The 15858-nt window shown below is 52.0% G+C and overlaps 2 protein-coding genes across 8 annotated transcripts in view; both read right to left on the bottom strand.

Moving 5' to 3' along the window:
- Positions 1 to 1461: 1461 nt before the first annotated feature.
- On the bottom strand, positions 1462 to 4195 carry MFSD6L (major facilitator superfamily domain containing 6 like). Of its 3 annotated transcripts, XR_012028408.1 has the most exons (3): positions 2232 to 4195; positions 1999 to 2073; positions 1462 to 1507 (listed from the first exon to the last, which is right to left on the bottom strand). XR_012028408.1 is itself a non-coding variant. In XM_072821164.1 (1 exon), the coding sequence occupies exon 1, from the start codon at positions 4141 to 4143 to the stop codon at positions 2425 to 2427; it is 1719 nt and encodes a 572-aa protein (XP_072677265.1). In that variant the 5' UTR covers positions 4144 to 4195; the 3' UTR covers positions 2213 to 2424. The 3 variants fall into 3 exon arrangements, 1 of the variants encoding a protein (XP_072677265.1); XR_012028409.1 differs by lacking the exons at positions 1462 to 1507; positions 1999 to 2073 and adding an exon at positions 2101 to 2119; XM_072821164.1 differs by lacking the exons at positions 1462 to 1507; positions 1999 to 2073 and having other exon boundaries at positions 2213 to 4195.
- Positions 4196 to 6768: 2573 nt separating this feature from the next.
- The window catches only part of PIK3R6 (phosphoinositide-3-kinase regulatory subunit 6), a 56104-nt gene continuing 47014 nt past the window's right edge, over positions 6769 to 15858 (bottom strand). For all 5 annotated transcript variants that reach the window (XM_072821159.1, XM_072821160.1, XM_072821161.1 and 2 more), the window contains 2 exons: positions 8024 to 8136; positions 6769 to 7453 (listed from right to left, as the gene is read on the bottom strand). In XM_072821159.1, the coding sequence (XP_072677260.1) occupies positions 7300 to 7453; positions 8024 to 8136 (267 nt within the window). In that variant the 3' untranslated portion in view covers positions 6769 to 7299. The remainder of the gene's footprint in view (positions 7454 to 8023; positions 8137 to 15858) is intronic.

Raw genomic sequence — 15858 nt, 5'->3', positions numbered from 1 at the left:
TTTGTTTACATGAGGGGGGGACACACCTGTGTTTTTATTTTAATATTATTGCATGTTCTGTGTAGTAAGTTTTGCCTACATCCCAGGAAATCTCCGATGATAGCTGCCTTCAATCTTAATACTGAATTTCCCTCCTTTTCTCCTGTTACTTAGCCATTGAACATGGTGGTTAAAGTCGCAGGCTCTGGTGCCACCAGGCTGCATTTGAGTCCCAGCTCCGCCACTTCCTTGCTGTTGACCTCCAGCAAGTTGCAGAGCTGTCACTGTGTCATCTGTAAATTGGAGGTGAAGATAGCATTAAAAATACAGATTTCTGGGGCACCTGGGTGGCTCAGTTTGCTAAGCATCTGCCTTTGGCTCAGGTCATGATCTCAGGGTCCTGGGATCAAGCCCTGGGTCGGGCTCCCTGCTCAGGGGGCAGCCTGCTTCTGCCTCTGCCCCTCCCCCTGGCTCATGCTCATTCCCTGTCTCTTGCAAAAATAAATAAAATCGTTAAAAAAGCCCAGATTTCTGGGCCTCAGCCAGAAGGTTCTGATGGACCTAGAACCCTAGGCACCTGTCATCTTGGATACGCTCAGATGACCTAGATGCACAGCCAGGCTTTGGGAACTACGGCACAGCAGAAAATGATCAAAATTTGGGCTAAGGAGATTAGGGCTCTGGTGGTGTTTCTGCCGGTGACTGAATGTGTGACTTTTCTGAGACTCTGTCTTCTCATTTGTAACCTGCAGATACCGAATTTGATGTAGTCATGGGGTTGTTGGCAGGGGCGGGGAATTGCTAAAGCCATTTATGTGGGGAAGCTGGCTTACCGTGCAAAGAGGAACACAGACCTTGCAATGAGATAGGCCTGGGTGTGATTCCACTTTTGATACTGTGCTAGACCTTGCTAGCTGACCATCCAACACTTAGCCCCTTCCTCTTCCTCACACAACCCTGATTTTGCTTGGGATGTAAGCGTGCCTGGTGGAAAATATTCCTATCTCCCAGACTCCTTTGCAGTTCTGGGTGGCCACGTATTGTAGTTCACTCAGAAATCTGCTGAGGGTTTCTGGGAAGGCATTCATTCCTGTTTCTCCCTCTTCTTCCTGCCTGGAACATGGGTGAGATGCCTGGAGGTGCAGCAGTCATCTTGTTATCATGAGTGTACAGACATGGGATCTACAAGCTGAAGGTGATGGAACAGAGGGATGAAAAGATTTAGGTCCCTGGCAGTATTGTGGAGCCACTGTACCATCTCTGGACCGCCTACCCCTAGACTTCTTATGTGAGAAAAACGAATCCCTAATTATTTAAGGCAGAGGTAATTTTTTGTTGATCATTTATACCCTAAATCTTAGAAGACATTGAAAAAGAATCCATTTCTAGAACCATGTCAGACCCAGCTAGGAGACATTTTTGCAATTGTAAAATGAGACCCTTCTAAATCCAATATCCTATACTTACCTGATTATAAGGTAGAAGACTTTGTCTCTGGCGTCTGGCTTCTGGAATAAAGGGCCCTTTCCTGGGAGGATGGGAGGGTTTGAGAAGTCACCGTGCTGAGTGGCTAAGCACAGGCACAAATGTGGACCACCTGTGGCATCCCAACCCTACAGAGGCTGCTGCACCCCAATCAAGCAGATGCAAACCATCTCCGTGAAATCGTGCCAGGTGGAGCATGCAAGGTATGCATCCAAAGACATGAACCTGCCCTTGCTCTGCTGTACGTATGGAAGACAATTCTAGGGATCGTACCCCTCCCTGGTGACACATACACTTGAGAGTCAGAATGCAAACCTATTACCCTATGTCCCTTCCCCCCAACACATAGTGCAGGGCCCATCTTTGCTCTGATTGGAAACCCAGGCTCCGGGGTGTGCGTGTGGGCACCTGTGTGTCAGTGGCAGGAGAGAGAGAAGAGTGTTGGTTTTCATTGCCAGTCTCACCTGCCCACAGCATGGCTTCTATAAGATCAGGCTCATGCTTTTAGGACCCATAGGAACACACATGACTCACCAAACAAAGCCAGCTGCCCCCTCTGCCACCTGTCTTCCTGGCACTGCCGGTGTAATTTGAGCACTCCAGCCGTGGCTGAAACCAATAGCACCAGAATCGGTACCAGTCACCTCTTGGAAACCTTACACACCAAAACAGGGTGAATACAAAGGGCATTTTTTTTTTTTAGCAAATGTATTTTTCCTCCATTATTTAAAAAAGATTGAACAGCAAAAAGTTAAATCTCCTTTTACCGTAAAAGTAAAGAAAATCATGCAATGAGACGATCCCGTAGGGCTTCTGCGCAGACTTGCTTTCTCTCTCTCCAGGCTGCCCTGCAGCCCCAGGCAGGACTCGGCATTCGTCCTCAGCAGGTGACGTTTTGCCCAGCACTAGCCCCATCCACGCCTTCCCAGATCAGCACATCTCGATCTTCTGTCTGCCCATCTATTCTGAGTACTCCTCCCTCATGGCCTTCACAAGCCAGTCCCGTTCTGTCCCCTGCTCAGAGTCGCTCGTGTCACTGGCCTCCATGACCAGCAGTTTCGAGTAGTTTATTTTCTGCTCTTGGGGCAGTCTGGACTGGATGGATAGGAGCAAGGCCAGCCAGAGCAGCAGGAGCACGCAGCAGGCCCGATACAGCACAGCCAGGCTGAAGTACATCACCACGAAGCCCCCCACGAAGCTGCCCAGGCTGGACCCGCCCCCGAAAATGTGGCCTCGGAACATGGCACCCAGAGGTCTCTCTGTCCTGGGAGTGGCCAGGTCCTCCACTGAGGCCTTGACTGCCCACCACAGAGCCCCGTTGCTGACGGCGCTCAAGATCTGGGCCGGGAGGGCGGCCCACCAGCTCCAGAGGAACGAGTAGTAGAGCAGCTGGGCCGCCAGGCAGCCCAGGCCCAGCCCCACCGTGCCCATCCTCGACAGTTTCCTAAGCAACGTCGTTTTGAACGGATGCAATAGGATTTCCCCCAGCAAGCCCAGGGCCACCGAGAAGCCCATGACCAGCTCGCTGCTCCCGTGGTCTTTCATGTGCCAAAAGAGAAAGTTCTGCACCGCGCTGGTGGCGGCTCCTACGAGAAACACGGTGAAGGTGAGGAGAATGAGGCGGGGGTCGCCTCCTACCAGCGACAGCGCCTTGATGGTTTTGTAGCTGGGCTCCTGTCGCCTGCAGATGGGGACAGGAAAGGCAATGCTCACCAGTAAAGCCACGGTGCTGACCACCGAGTAGCCGTAGAAGTGCAACACGCCCCGTGGGCCACTTGTCGCCACGAAGCATTCCAGCTGTCCCACGGCGGCTGCGATGCCGCACACACCTGCCGACAGGCCCAGCAGCCTCCAGATCCACAGGCTTCCGTAGCGGTCGGTGGCATCCACGAAATCCAGGTACTCGTAGAGGCTGTCGTCGGCCACCTGCTCCAGGGGGGCCGTCAGCAGCTCCCAGAACACCACGGACCCCAGGGAGAGGAGGAAGGTCCACCGCAGCCCTTCCAAGGAGAGGCCCAGGGCCCCCGCGTCCCCCTTGGCTGCTGACAAGTTGGCTGGACTTCCCGGGGCTGTGCCCCCAGCAAGCAGAGGGGGTGCGGTCCTGCCCACCTTAAAAGCACCTGCCCTAGCGGTGTCCCTCAGCCCTGAAGCCACGGGAGGGAGAACTCGGGCTGCGGTCCCGGCTCCCTCCACGGAGCCCACGGCGTAGCCCACGGTGTAGCCGGCTGGACGGCCGGCCGGTGCGTGGACACCTCCAGCAGGTGCGCGCCTGAGGCCAGGGGCGCCCACGGCCCGGGGGATCGAGGCGGCCGCGGGGGGCAGGGCGCTGGGGCGGGCGCCGCGGCTGGCGTTGCAGGAAGGGTCTGCGGGAGCCTCGTCCGGCGGCGGCACCAGCGCCATCAGCAGGCTGGCCCCCGCCGAGCCGAGCAGCGAGCCCGTCAGAAGCGCCCTCCTTTTCCGGTAGCTTTTGGCCAGGAAGGCCCAGGAGGGGGCCCAGAAGGCGGCGACCAGGTGCTTGGCCCCCATCAGGACGCCCACCCAGGGCGCGGCCAGGCCCAGCTGCCTCAGGTAGAGGGTCAGGAACGGGGTCACGCAGGCGTCCCGGACCCCGCACACCAGGTGGAACAGCCTGGCCACCCCCAGCGCCCTGCTGATGTCCCACTGCGGGTTGGCGCTCATGGCGGCCCGGCTCCGTCAGTGCCGGGCGGGCGGGGGCCGAGCAGGGCGCGGGGCGCGGGGCGCGGGGCGTCGCCTCCGGCCTCGGGCGGCACCGCGGTCTCGGGGCCAACGGCCGCCCCCGCCCCCGCCCCCCACCCCCGCCGCGTCCGCTGCCGGCCCGGAAGTGGCCCCGCCCCCGGGAGCCGCACCTGCCGGGGTGGGGGTGGGGGTGGGGGTGGGCGCGGGGCCCGCGCACCTGAGGCTGCACCTGCTGTCCCGGGGCGTGAGCGCGCGTGCGCCCGGGTGGGGCCTGTGCCTGCGGGGTGCGCTCCAGGCTAGGGCCCGGGGGCGCCCGCACACCTGAGTTAGGTCCCTGGGCTGCCTCGGGCAAGGAAAATTGGGGGACCGTGGGGGCAGCGGGAATGGGATTCGTGAGAGGGGCCCCCTCCTCCGTCAAGGACCGCCCCGTTACCTTCAGGGACCATCCCTGTCCACCGCCACTGACAAATCCCACCCCTTCCCCCACCTAATTTTTCCCCGGTAGCATCACCACCCAGCACACAAGGGGGTTGTGTTTCGCGTGTTCATCTCCTTCCCTGACTGTCTCCATCCATTCGAAGCAGAATTCCAGGAAGGCAGCTCTCTGTCCCCAGGGCATAGAGCTGTGTCATTGGATGCCAGCTGCTCCCCCCACCCCCCGCAAGAGGCATTATTGGTGACACGGTTTTCTTTCTTTATTTTTAATTTTTAGAATATATTTTTTAAAAAATTATTCATGAGAGACACAGGCAGAGGGAGAAGCAGGCTCCCCGCGGGGACACAGTGTTCTTCAGCGGAGACGATCCCCACCCAGAGGGCTGAGAGCCAGGGCTGTCTTGGAGTGGCCCCCTGCACCCCACCCAGGCGGGAGCTCCAGCCCCTGTGATAGGATGTATGTATCAGACAGTTTTAATCGACACCTGAGGGGGCTCAGTTGTCCAATCAGGGAGCACACACTGGAGAGGCAGTTAGCTGGCATTTACTCCAAAAGCTGAACTCCAGAGGCAGCTTAATACCAGCACATCAACAATCTTAGATCAACAGAACTGGTTTCATGAATGAGCCTCATAGCTACTGGAGAAATTTCACTGGTGAAATTAGTGGTGTTCGTGTCACATGGATGGGTTACAGTTTTGTCGGAGGCTTTTCTCGCGTGGGTGAGCACTTATAAGAACCTAGAGGGACGCCTGGGTGGCTCAGCAGTTGAGCGTCTGCCTTCGGCCCAGGTCGTGATCCTGGGGGTCCTGGGATTGAGTTCCGCATCGGGCTCCCCGGAGGGAGCCTGCTTCTCTCTCTGCCTGTGTCTCTGCCTCTCTCTGTCTCTCATGAATAAATAAATTCTAAAAAAAAAAAAGAAAGAAAGAAAGAAAGAAAAAGAAAGAAAGAAAGAAAGAAAGAAAGAAAGAAAGAAAGAAAGAAAGAAAGAAAGGAAGGAAGGAAGAAAGAAAGGAAGAAAACCTAGAGAACCCAGTGATCCAGCCCTTTGAAATGGTGTAGACTTTACTCCCAAATGGTCCAGTGTCCAGCCACTGATTCAATGACATTTTCATGCAAGGTGGGCTCAGAGCACCTAGTGCGGCTGGGGTTGGGGTTGAGGGGGATGGCAGTTTGCCAACGCCAGTCTGAATGTGTAGCAAAATTTGGTCTACAACTTGCTTTTATTGTGAGCTGGTAGAGAGATTATTGCAGGAGGAGCCCAGAGTTCTCACCTAATTCTAACAACTGGTAAACTCTGCCAATGTTTGCTTAAAGAACCTAGTAACCATGAATGTCAAGATTGATAGGGATCAGTTTATATCATGTCAATAGCAGAAAGAAAATAATATCTAGCCACCTCCCAGTAAACTCACTCAAATTCAAGGACATTAGTCATTTCCGGTTTAAAATCACTTCAGTCTCCCGGGGACTGTCACTAATCCCTCTCTCCCTGGGTTCTGTGGTGGTGGTGGTGGTGGGGTGACTTCAGTGGAGGATCTCACATCCATCCTCTCCTCCATCTTCACTCTGTCCAGGGCTGATATCCACTGAGGGGCAGGCACACTGCCATATAGGTGTCTCTTCAACTCATCTGCCCAGACCCCCAGGCACCCCCTCTTATAGGGGGTCTTACAGACTTGCCGCTACCCCCCAGGCAATGAGGCCAAAAGTAAAGTGCCAACCTCTCTACTCTTGGATCCCCGAACCTGCAAGGGATTTTTCCACACACCTCCTCCTACTATCCCCAGGGACCCTTCCCTCTACTGCTTTCCCGGCCACCCCACACACCTAGTCCTAGGGGTGAGGGAAATGGTTCTGTGTCACACTGATCATCCCTACTTTACATCTGGATGTAAGTTTTGGAGCTCAAAAGCCAAGCATGTTCATGTCTTTAATATCTGGCTCCTCTGAAACTACTTTGCATCCCCATCTCTGTTTTGGGACAGAGCCGGTCAGAGGTCCCTAAGTCACCCTGAATGGGGAGATGGGGTGGGCCAGCAGACAGAACAGGCCAATAAATACTCCAGGGAACTCTCAACTGGCCAAAGAGGATTCACTAGGTTAGATCAAGTATGGCCCCAGATCTCTATTAAAACCCAAATGTCGCTAGGTATTAGATAAAAGCGAAAGTGCTTTAGTGTGCCTTTATTAGATCTGACATTTTCCTCTCATCCAGGAGAGACACCTGCCCGGGGAAGGCAGGGTGTGGGCGGTGGCTGGAGGGAGAGAAAGGAACAGACTCAGGAGAGAACAGGTGCAGTTGCCCTTGCTCTGCTCCCCAGCTTCCCCCAGGCCATGGTGCCTGGGGCCAAAATAGCAGCTCACACTTGGGTTTTAAGGGCTGAATGGGGAGCTTGAGTGGGAGAGGCGTGAACTAGAAATAAATGAAGGTGTGGACAGTTGTGCACGGAGCTGGGTCGTGCGTGTGCGCAGCTTTGCAGGGACCGTCCTCAGGCCAGGGCGTGGGCCCTGCTCCATCACCTGCCATGGCCACGCTCCCTCTGCTCAGGTCATTTGCTGGCTCCTACTCACAGCCAGAAGCCACCCAGGGCAGCCAGGCCTTGTTCCAGCTGCTGGCGTGAGTGTTTGGAGGTCGGTGGGGTAGTGTATCCCTCTTGGTCTGGGGCTCTCGGACTCAGCGCTTCTGCTGCCCCTTCGGGCTCACTGGACGATGCCGGAGAATGTGTTGATGGGCATTAGAAGGGGCTTGGGCTTGGCTTTGGTGCCTTCCACCTCCAGCTGGTGTGAACCGAGCCACGGCGCCTTGGTCTTACGCGCCCCAGAACATGGCTCTGGGCAGGGAGCAACCTCGAACCTGTGGTGGAGAGAGGCCAGCTCAGGAGACAGATCTCTGGGGGCAGATCTGCTGAGGCATTGTGAAGACAGCCTCTCCATTATGGGGTACGCAGGAGGAGGTCTCACAGAGGGGGGGCTCAGGACAAGGAAGGAGCACCCAGGTGGGGGGCGGGAGAACCCTGGGATAGGAGGTGGGCCTGTATAGGTCACTTCCTGACCCAGATACACCACCTGCCCCTGGAGAGACCACTAAGGCTCACATTAACGGGAGCACAGCTGCCACAGAAGGTCAGCCTGTGTCGAGGGGGTCAGTGCCAGCACAGAGGGGTTGGATCTGTGGCTGCGGCCACAGGCTGAGTGTATGTAGAGGAAATCTCCAGAAACATTGATAGCATCAGCTGCCCCATTCCTTTGCTCTTCTCCCCGGGTTCCCAGGAAATCACAGGGCAGTGGCCTAAGTCCATGCCACCAGGTGGACCACACCTGCCTGGCCCCAGGGTCCGCCTCTGACAGGTGTCCCAGGCTAGAGGCAGGAGATTGTCAGGGCTGGCTCCATGGGGCCCAGAGGGGTGGTGAGGCCTGGCCTCACCTGACCACGTCCCTGAACATGCGCCGACCATCCTTGTCCAGCAGCAGCGTCAGGAGTCTCTGGTCCTGGCTCTGGATCTGGATGGTGGCTGTCCGGAAGGTATTGGTCACCGTCTGCAACAAAGAGACAGCCTGTGTGAGTGTCACCTTCATGACACAGGGCCTTGCCAACACCTCCTGCCCTCTGTGGCGTATTTCTTCAGTTCAGCACATGGGGTCCCCAGCTCTCTTCCTGCAAGTGAGAGGAGGGCAATTCTCCCAATCTGTTGGGAGGCAATTCTAGGCAATTCTCCCAATCTGTTGTCTTAAATTTCAAACCACTGCCCTGGCTGGTACTTGCCAGGTTATCAAGATGCTTCAGCCACCCTGTATACCAGGCGTGTATATTATATGTGCAATTTGGAGGGGGGTGGTATTTCAGGGGTTTTATGAGTTCTGACTACTGTTCTCGGAGTTGGATTACATGCAAAATTATTTCCCTGGGAAGCAGCCATCTGCCCTCATGATGCAGACTGGGCCTGTGGCTGTGTCATGGAATCACTTGGGGGCCAGACACAGGTGGGGCCTTCAGAGGGCCTTTCTGGATGGCCAGCCCACCCTGCAAGCAGACAGTGGCTTTGGGTGGTTCACCTCCCACAACCTTCTGAGCCTGTAGGGTTCATCTCGTTCAAGAATTCTCAAACCCTGGCTGCTCATAAGAATCACCTTTCCAAAATGTAAAATTTAGAGATTTTGCTTTAAGTGGTCTGGAGTTGAGGCCAGGTAAGGGCATTAAAAAAAAAAAAAAGAAAGAAAGAAAAAAAAAATTTACTTATTTAAGAAAGAGAGAGAGAGAGAGAGACACTTTACAGCCAGACTTCCTGGGTTCCAATCTCAGCTCTGCCTGGGTGTGTGACCTGGGATGTATTTCTTAATCACTCTGTGCTTTCATTTCTCCCCTGGTAGTGACAGTGATTACCCTGTAGGATTGTTTTGTGAGGATTAAAAGGGAGAGTATATACCAAGTGCTGGGGACACGGTAAGCCGGTTGTTATTGTTCTTCTTTGTAATTATAGTTTTGGGAGAAGGAGCCAAGCATGAGTAGTAGCAGCTTTGGTTGTCAGAGGGGATGGGGACCCCACTGTGGGTTCTTCTACTGCTCTGTCTCCCAGCCCAAGGCCCCCCTTGCCATCACTCTATCTCTAGACTCATAGGAGTTGGAACAGGTGGGTTGTGAGCAAAGGCAGAAGCCTTGTCAGGACAGAGGGTAACACAAAGAGAGAGAGGTTTGTGACCTTCCAGAAGTACCTGGAGAGACTGCAGGGAGGCTGAAGTCCTGTGTGGGCCAGGGAGTGGGGAAAGCCAGAGGCATTATGATAGCTGAGGGAACCCCACCTGAAATGACCCCAGCTGGCAAGGGAAACTCAAGGTTCCCACAGAGGAGAAGATGAAGTCTGGAGGGATTGACTGTGTGACCTTCTAGAGCTTTCAGGGAATGGGACCCAGCCCCCGACTCCTGATACAGTGCTCTTTCTCCACATCAGGCAGCTCTAGGTGACTCCCAGCAGGATCCGGGCTTCCACGATCCTGCCCTCCTGGTAGCCAGTCTACGGGGTCTCCTTTCACCTCCTAGATGTCTTGGTTTCCCTTTTGTGGTCTGCATGCCTGGACACACGCAGACCTGCCTGGCTTTGGCCTCATGGGACCTCAGGACTCTTGGATTTCACTCTATAGCTGCAGCCCTAGGGTCAACTGGGAGGGCCAGATGCCGAATTTGCAAAGGGTGTCAGTCTCAGCTCCTCAGGGGCTGAGCAAAGTGCTGCTCCTCACAGCTCACTGCCTCCCCTGCCCCAAAGCCCCAGCGCTACCATTCCTGCCTCATTTGCCACCACTTTCCTACCTCAGTCTTCCAGTCTGGCCAGTAGCGTTGCTGCCCCCTTAGACTCACGAAGCCAGACACTGCGCCCTTGCCCTGCTGTTCTCCAAGCGCAGAATTCCTTCCTTCTAGCTCACCACGAACCTCCCCTGCCACCCTGTGTTTATCACCCATCCATTTGTGCAGAGCACCCACTGACCAGCCTGGGTGCCCAGGGCAAAGAACAGCTTGTGGAATTACGCCTCCACAGGGCAGGGGTAAAAGGGAACTCGATGGGGTGATAAGTTTAGATTTCCCAGAAGGCCCAGAAGCAGGTTGTTTAAAGAGGTCATTGGAAACGGAAACAGTTGTAGGGAACTGACTTGGAAAGAAGAGACGCAGGAGGGTGAGGGGGGCCACCTCGGAACTTGAGGCGCCTGCACAGAGCTGCCCACTAGGAAGGCAGATTTTGGCTCAGTGCAGGAGACCCCTCAGCCCATCACAGCTCTCCTAGAGGATGGGCTGTCCCAGAAAAAGATGCACTCGGGTTAGGGCTGAGGTCCTGGGGGGTGGGGTGGGCTCAGTCTGGAGGACTCAGAAAGCATCTGGGAGCATCGACTGTGGGTGAGACAGCACGCTGAGTGCTCTGAGTACTGAGGGAGAATGGGGAGGACCAGGACGAGGGCTGAGGCCAGGGCACTTGTGGTTCCTCACTGAACAGAGATGATGCCATCCTTGGTGTTACACATGCTCCCCGGGCTGTCTGGGAGCACCGAGGGGGTCACCTAGCTTACCCCAGGGCTGTCTGGCAGCACCGGGGGTGGGGTGTCACCTAGCTTATCCCAGGGCTGTCTGGTAGCACCGAAGGGGTCACCTAGCTGACCCAGGAGTGGAGTGGAGTGGGTAGAGAAGGGTATGGAGAACAGGGAAGAGCATCAGGGAGGGCCTCCCGGGGGAGAGGACACCTGAATTTCAATTTGAAGTACAAATATGCGCTATGAAAAGATGGGGAAGAGAAAGGTAAGAATGGGTTTTAGGCCACGCACGGCGCTTGAGCAAAGGCACAGAGGTGTGTCCGCTGGAACACTCCCATGCTCTGGTGGCCAGAGATGCGGATAAAGCAGAAGAGGAGCAGCACTATGCAACGCTGAAGAGTTTCTCCACCCTTCTATCATGGTTATGGGAAATGATGGAGGCATCTGAAGCACAGACAGACATGTCCGAGTTTTATTTTACAAAGATCACTTGGACAGAGATGTGGAGGGTGGGCCTGAGGAGCATTGCAGTGGCATCAAGGAGGACCAGCTAGGAGGCTACTGTGTTTGTCCAGGCAAAGGGGATGGTGAAGGTCTGGACCAAGGGTGGCCACCCTGTCCTGATTTGCCTGGGATGTCCCATGCCCCCAGGGAAGCAGTCCTTAGTCCTGGGCAGATTGGGGTGGTTTGTCAACCTAGGTGGCTCAGAAGGGAGGGGATGAGGAGAAGGGAGAGGTTTGAGAAGTGTTGAGGGACACAGAGAAGTGAGGAAGAGGAGGCATCTGAGGGGGCTCCCCAAATTCTGGCAGAGGTGACTGGTTAATGACGGTCCCATTAAGTGAGAGGTTAGCCACAGCAGGAAGGGGATGAAATAAAAATTGTTAGCACATAGACAGCTCTTACTTGGCCACACGCTATTCTGAGAGCTTTGCGTGGGACAATCATGTCATCCCCACAACAACGGGGTAAGGTCACTACTATTACTATCATCCCCCATTTACAGATGATGAGACCGAGGCACAGACAGCTTGATTAACTTGCCTGAAGTCACCGAGCTCGTAAATGGCAGAGCCAAGCTTTGAACCCCGGCAATCTCAGCCTGGTTCTGGAGAGCTCTTAACAATTTGAAAGTACTGGCTTTGGTTTTGAATCTCTTGAATTTGGGGTGTTATGGGACATCCGGTCCGTGCAGAGTTGAATGCAGAGTCAAATTCAGGGGGTGATTATCAGAGCAGGAGATGTGGATTTGGGTATTCTTAACATGTTGGACTCAAACCACATATACGGGTTAGGTAGTCCGGGGACTGGGAAAAGAAGTGGGCCATGGATGGAAGTTGAGAACAGCAGCCATTTAAGGAACTGGTTTAGGGAAAAGAGCCCAAGGAAAGAGGCCAAAAAGTCACAATTCAGATATGCAGAACTTTGAGAAAGTGGTATCTCTGAAATCACAGATTTAAAGAATTTAAAGACTTGAAGAACAGAGCATCAGTCCTAGTGGTGGAACTCATTAAAAACTGGTCAAAGGATGGGGCGCCTGGGTGGCTCAGTTGGCTGAGCATCAGACTCTAGGTTTTGGCTCAGGTCATGATCTCAGGCCCTGCATTGGGCTCCATACTGAGCGTGGAGCCTGCTTAAGATTTTTTTTTCTTTCCTTCTGCCCCTCCCCCTGCTTGCACACACCCTCTCTCTATATATAATATAAATAAATAAATCTAAAAAAAACTGATCGAAGGAATAGAAAAAGAAGGAAATTGTCCATGACAGTGTTGCAAGCCAGCTGTATTAGTATATCAACACTTAAGTGGGACTTCAGATATATATATATATATCTTCAAATATCTATCTATCTTCAATTTAAAGGTAACTACTAGGGCAGCCCAGGTGGCTCAGCAGTTTAGCTCTGCCTTCAGCCCAGGGTGTGATCCTGGAGACCCAGGATCGAGTCCCACATCAGGCTCCTTGCATGGAACCTGCTTCTCCCTCTGCCTGTGTCTTTGCCTCTCTCTCTCTCTCTCTCTGTGTCTCTTATGAATAAATAAATAAAATCTTTAAAAAAATAAAATAAAGGTAACTACTATACAAAAAGTAGGGATCCCTGGGTGGCTCAGCGGTTTGGCGCCTGCCTTCGGCCCAGGGCATGATCCTGGAGTCCCGGGATCGAATCCCACGTCAGGCTCCCTGCATGGAGCCTGCTTCTCCCTCTGCCTGTGTCTCTGCCTCTTTCTCTCTCTGTCTCTCATGAATAAATAAATAAAATCTTAAAAAAAAAAGTAGCATATACAGCTTGCAAATTGTCAGGGGAAAAATAAGCAAACAAAATGTAAGCCGCCCCCCCAAAAAAAAACAGCAAAACATTACAAAAATCAGAAAACACACCATAAGACGGCAGAGTAAGATCGAGTAGCACGTCAAGTTAGTGTCTGTGGATTAAATTCTCCTTCGTTAAAAAACACAGACTTTCAGACTGAGAACAAAATCCAACTATACCAAAATCCAACTTTTAACAAGAGGCATAACTAAAATAAAAGTGTTTTAAAAATAAAGGGATGAGGATTTTTTATTTCAAAATGGCAGAGCATATATTTTATCGTTCCTTTCCTCTTATAATTTGCCTAAAAACAAGGAGATGCATCTTTCATGAAACTAGAAGACACCCAAAGCCCTAAAGGACAATATGTGAGGACAGAATGAGGAAGGTCAAACATAAGGATTAAAGCTCTGGAAAGGATTCTGACCTGGAGGCCACACATTCCTCAGGTAGTGGGGATAAAATGGAGCCTGAATAAAGGGAATTGACTAGAAGTTTTACAAGGAATGGTTAGATGGCTTTAGGTTCCCACTTCCAGCCCGAGGAGCCAAGCAATGAGCCCTACCCCTGCCCCAGGCATCAGAGAAGCTGGACCAGAGAGATCCTGGACTTGGGGGCAGCACAATTGGAGGACGGAGTGAAAGTTGTCCATGCAGGTGGGTTACATGAACTCACTGAATGGTGAATGCCCAGCTCCAGAGTATAGGCACCAGCAGGCCTATGCCCCGAAGTCCCCAAGGCAGGAACCTAAAGGACCCTCTCTTGGGAAAACAAGACTGTCCTACCAATGAGACTTGAGCATATGGACATTTGGGTTTCCCCCATGGGAAGGTCTATGGCCTCCTGACTGCCCATTGAGTAGCCCATCATTGATTCAGCTTTTTAGTGCCCCATTCCCCAATTTATTTTTATTTTTTTAAGATTATTTATTTATTTATTCATGAGAGACACAGAGAGAGAGAGACAGAGACATAGGCTCCCTGCGGGGAACCCAATATGGGACTCCATTCCTGGACTCCAGGATCATGCCCTGGGCTGAAGGCAGGCGCTAAACCACTGAGCCACCCAGGCGTCTCTCCCATTCTCCAATTTAAACATCAGCCAAGTATTGCCAGATATTTGAAGATAGCCTCTAACTTTAAAATAATAATTATAGGGGATCTCTGGGTGGCTCAGTAGTTTGGTACCTGCCTTCGGCCCGGGGTGTGATCCTGGAGTCCCGGGATCGGGTCCCTCATCAGGCTCCCTGCATGGAGCCTGCTTCTCCCTCTCCCTCTGCCTGTGTCTCTGCCTCTCTCTCGGTGTGTGTCTCTCATGAATAAATGAATAAAATCTTAAAAAAAAATAATTATAAAGGTAAGAAAGGCGAGCGACCCAAACACACAGAAAACAGGACTTTGCAGGAAACAGATACAAGGCAGTGGGGGTGGAAGAAAATTTTGAATAAACCATAATTAACCTCTTCAGAGAGAGAAGATATTACATCAGTGACACAAGAATAGAATGCTATTAAAAGTGAATAACCAGAGGGGCACCACCTGGGTGGCTCAATCGGTAGAGCATGTGACTCTTGGTCTTGGGGATGTGAGTTTGAACCCCACATTGGGTGTAGAGATTACTTAAAAGTAAAATCTTAAAAAAAAATCAGAAAAGAAAGAATTCTTGAAAATGAATTTGAAGAAAACTTTTAAAGCTTGAAGAAAAGAAAGAGAAGGGTCCCGAGACAGAAAAGATGAGAAAATCAGTGTATCCCCGTAGAAGGCCTAACATCTGACTGACTGTCGCTCACGAAAGAAATAGCAAATAGAGGAGGGGAATAATTTTTAAAACTCTATTAGAAAATATATTAGAACCAAAAAATACGAGTCTCCTTTAAAGATCCACAAAAATGAATGAAAAAGATTCCACCAAGGCATATGTTTGTGATAGTCCAGAACCTTCTATGAAAGGAAGCACCAGAAACTCCTAGAAAGGGAGAAAAAGGAACAGTCTTATACCAAGACTGGGCAAACGCAGGCATTATATTTCACAGCAGCAGCGTCAGAAACTCGAACATTCAGATTTAAATGAACTGAGATCGAATTGACAAAATCAAAAGCCATCCCAGGAATGTTGGCAAACCTTTCTTATTTCGGATAGATGAAGGGGACAACAATTTTCACATTGCTGATTAAAGCAATACAATGTATTTGACCTAATAATCAAGGACCTCATTTTGTATTCTGTAGACAGAAACCATACATGTCCTCTTTCATTGTCACAGGATATTTAAAAAGGAGAAAAAATGAGTGGGAAATATCAGAAAGGGAGGCAGAACATGAGAGACTCCTAACTCTGGGAAACGAACTAGGGGTTGTAGAAAGGGAGGTGGGCGGGGGGTGGGGGTGACTGGGTTATGGGCACTGATGGGGGCACTTGATGGGATGAGCACTGGGTGTTATTCTATATATTGGCATATTGAACACCAATAAAAAATAAATTTATAAAAAACATAAAAATAAATAAATAAATAAAAATTGAGCATGTATGGGGCGGTAAACACAAGGCCATATAAATTCTAAAGTTGAAGTCGTGTGGGTCAGGTGCTTTGGTCATCCCGGGGTCCTTGGGTGATGTCAGGAATCAAGGAGCTTGGGTTTCAACGGCCATGGGGACCATGGGACAGGCCCGAGGGATTGGAAACTGAGGTCCCCTTCAAAGACTCTTGAGGGCTACACTCACAGCAAAAGACTCAATTAGAAGTCTTTTGTGCTTTTGGGTGAGGAAGATGAGTCTCCCCTGGGAATTCCGAGCCACAAGTCTGCCTGTGGGTGGATCCGGGGTGTATGTGTTCACCCTCTGCATGGTCTGGGAATTTCTGAGCCTAGAAGTTAACTTGAAATACAGTCCTGGGTTCGCAATGTCCCGGGGGCCCGTGGCAAAGGCAAATACAGAATTTC

The sequence above is a fragment of the Canis lupus genome, chromosome 3 (genome assembly GCF_048164855.1).
Source record: "Canis lupus baileyi chromosome 3, mCanLup2.hap1, whole genome shotgun sequence".
NCBI lineage: Eukaryota > Metazoa > Chordata > Mammalia > Carnivora > Canidae > Canis > Canis lupus.
Note: the sequence above shows the minus strand (reverse complement) of the source record. Positions and strands in the feature narration are given on the sequence as shown.

Excerpts from the sequence above, each read along its gene's own strand:
- MFSD6L (XM_072821164.1), bottom strand. The coding sequence starts at position 4,143 with ATGAGCGCCAACCCGCAGTGGGACATCAGCAGGGCGCTGGGGGTGGCC.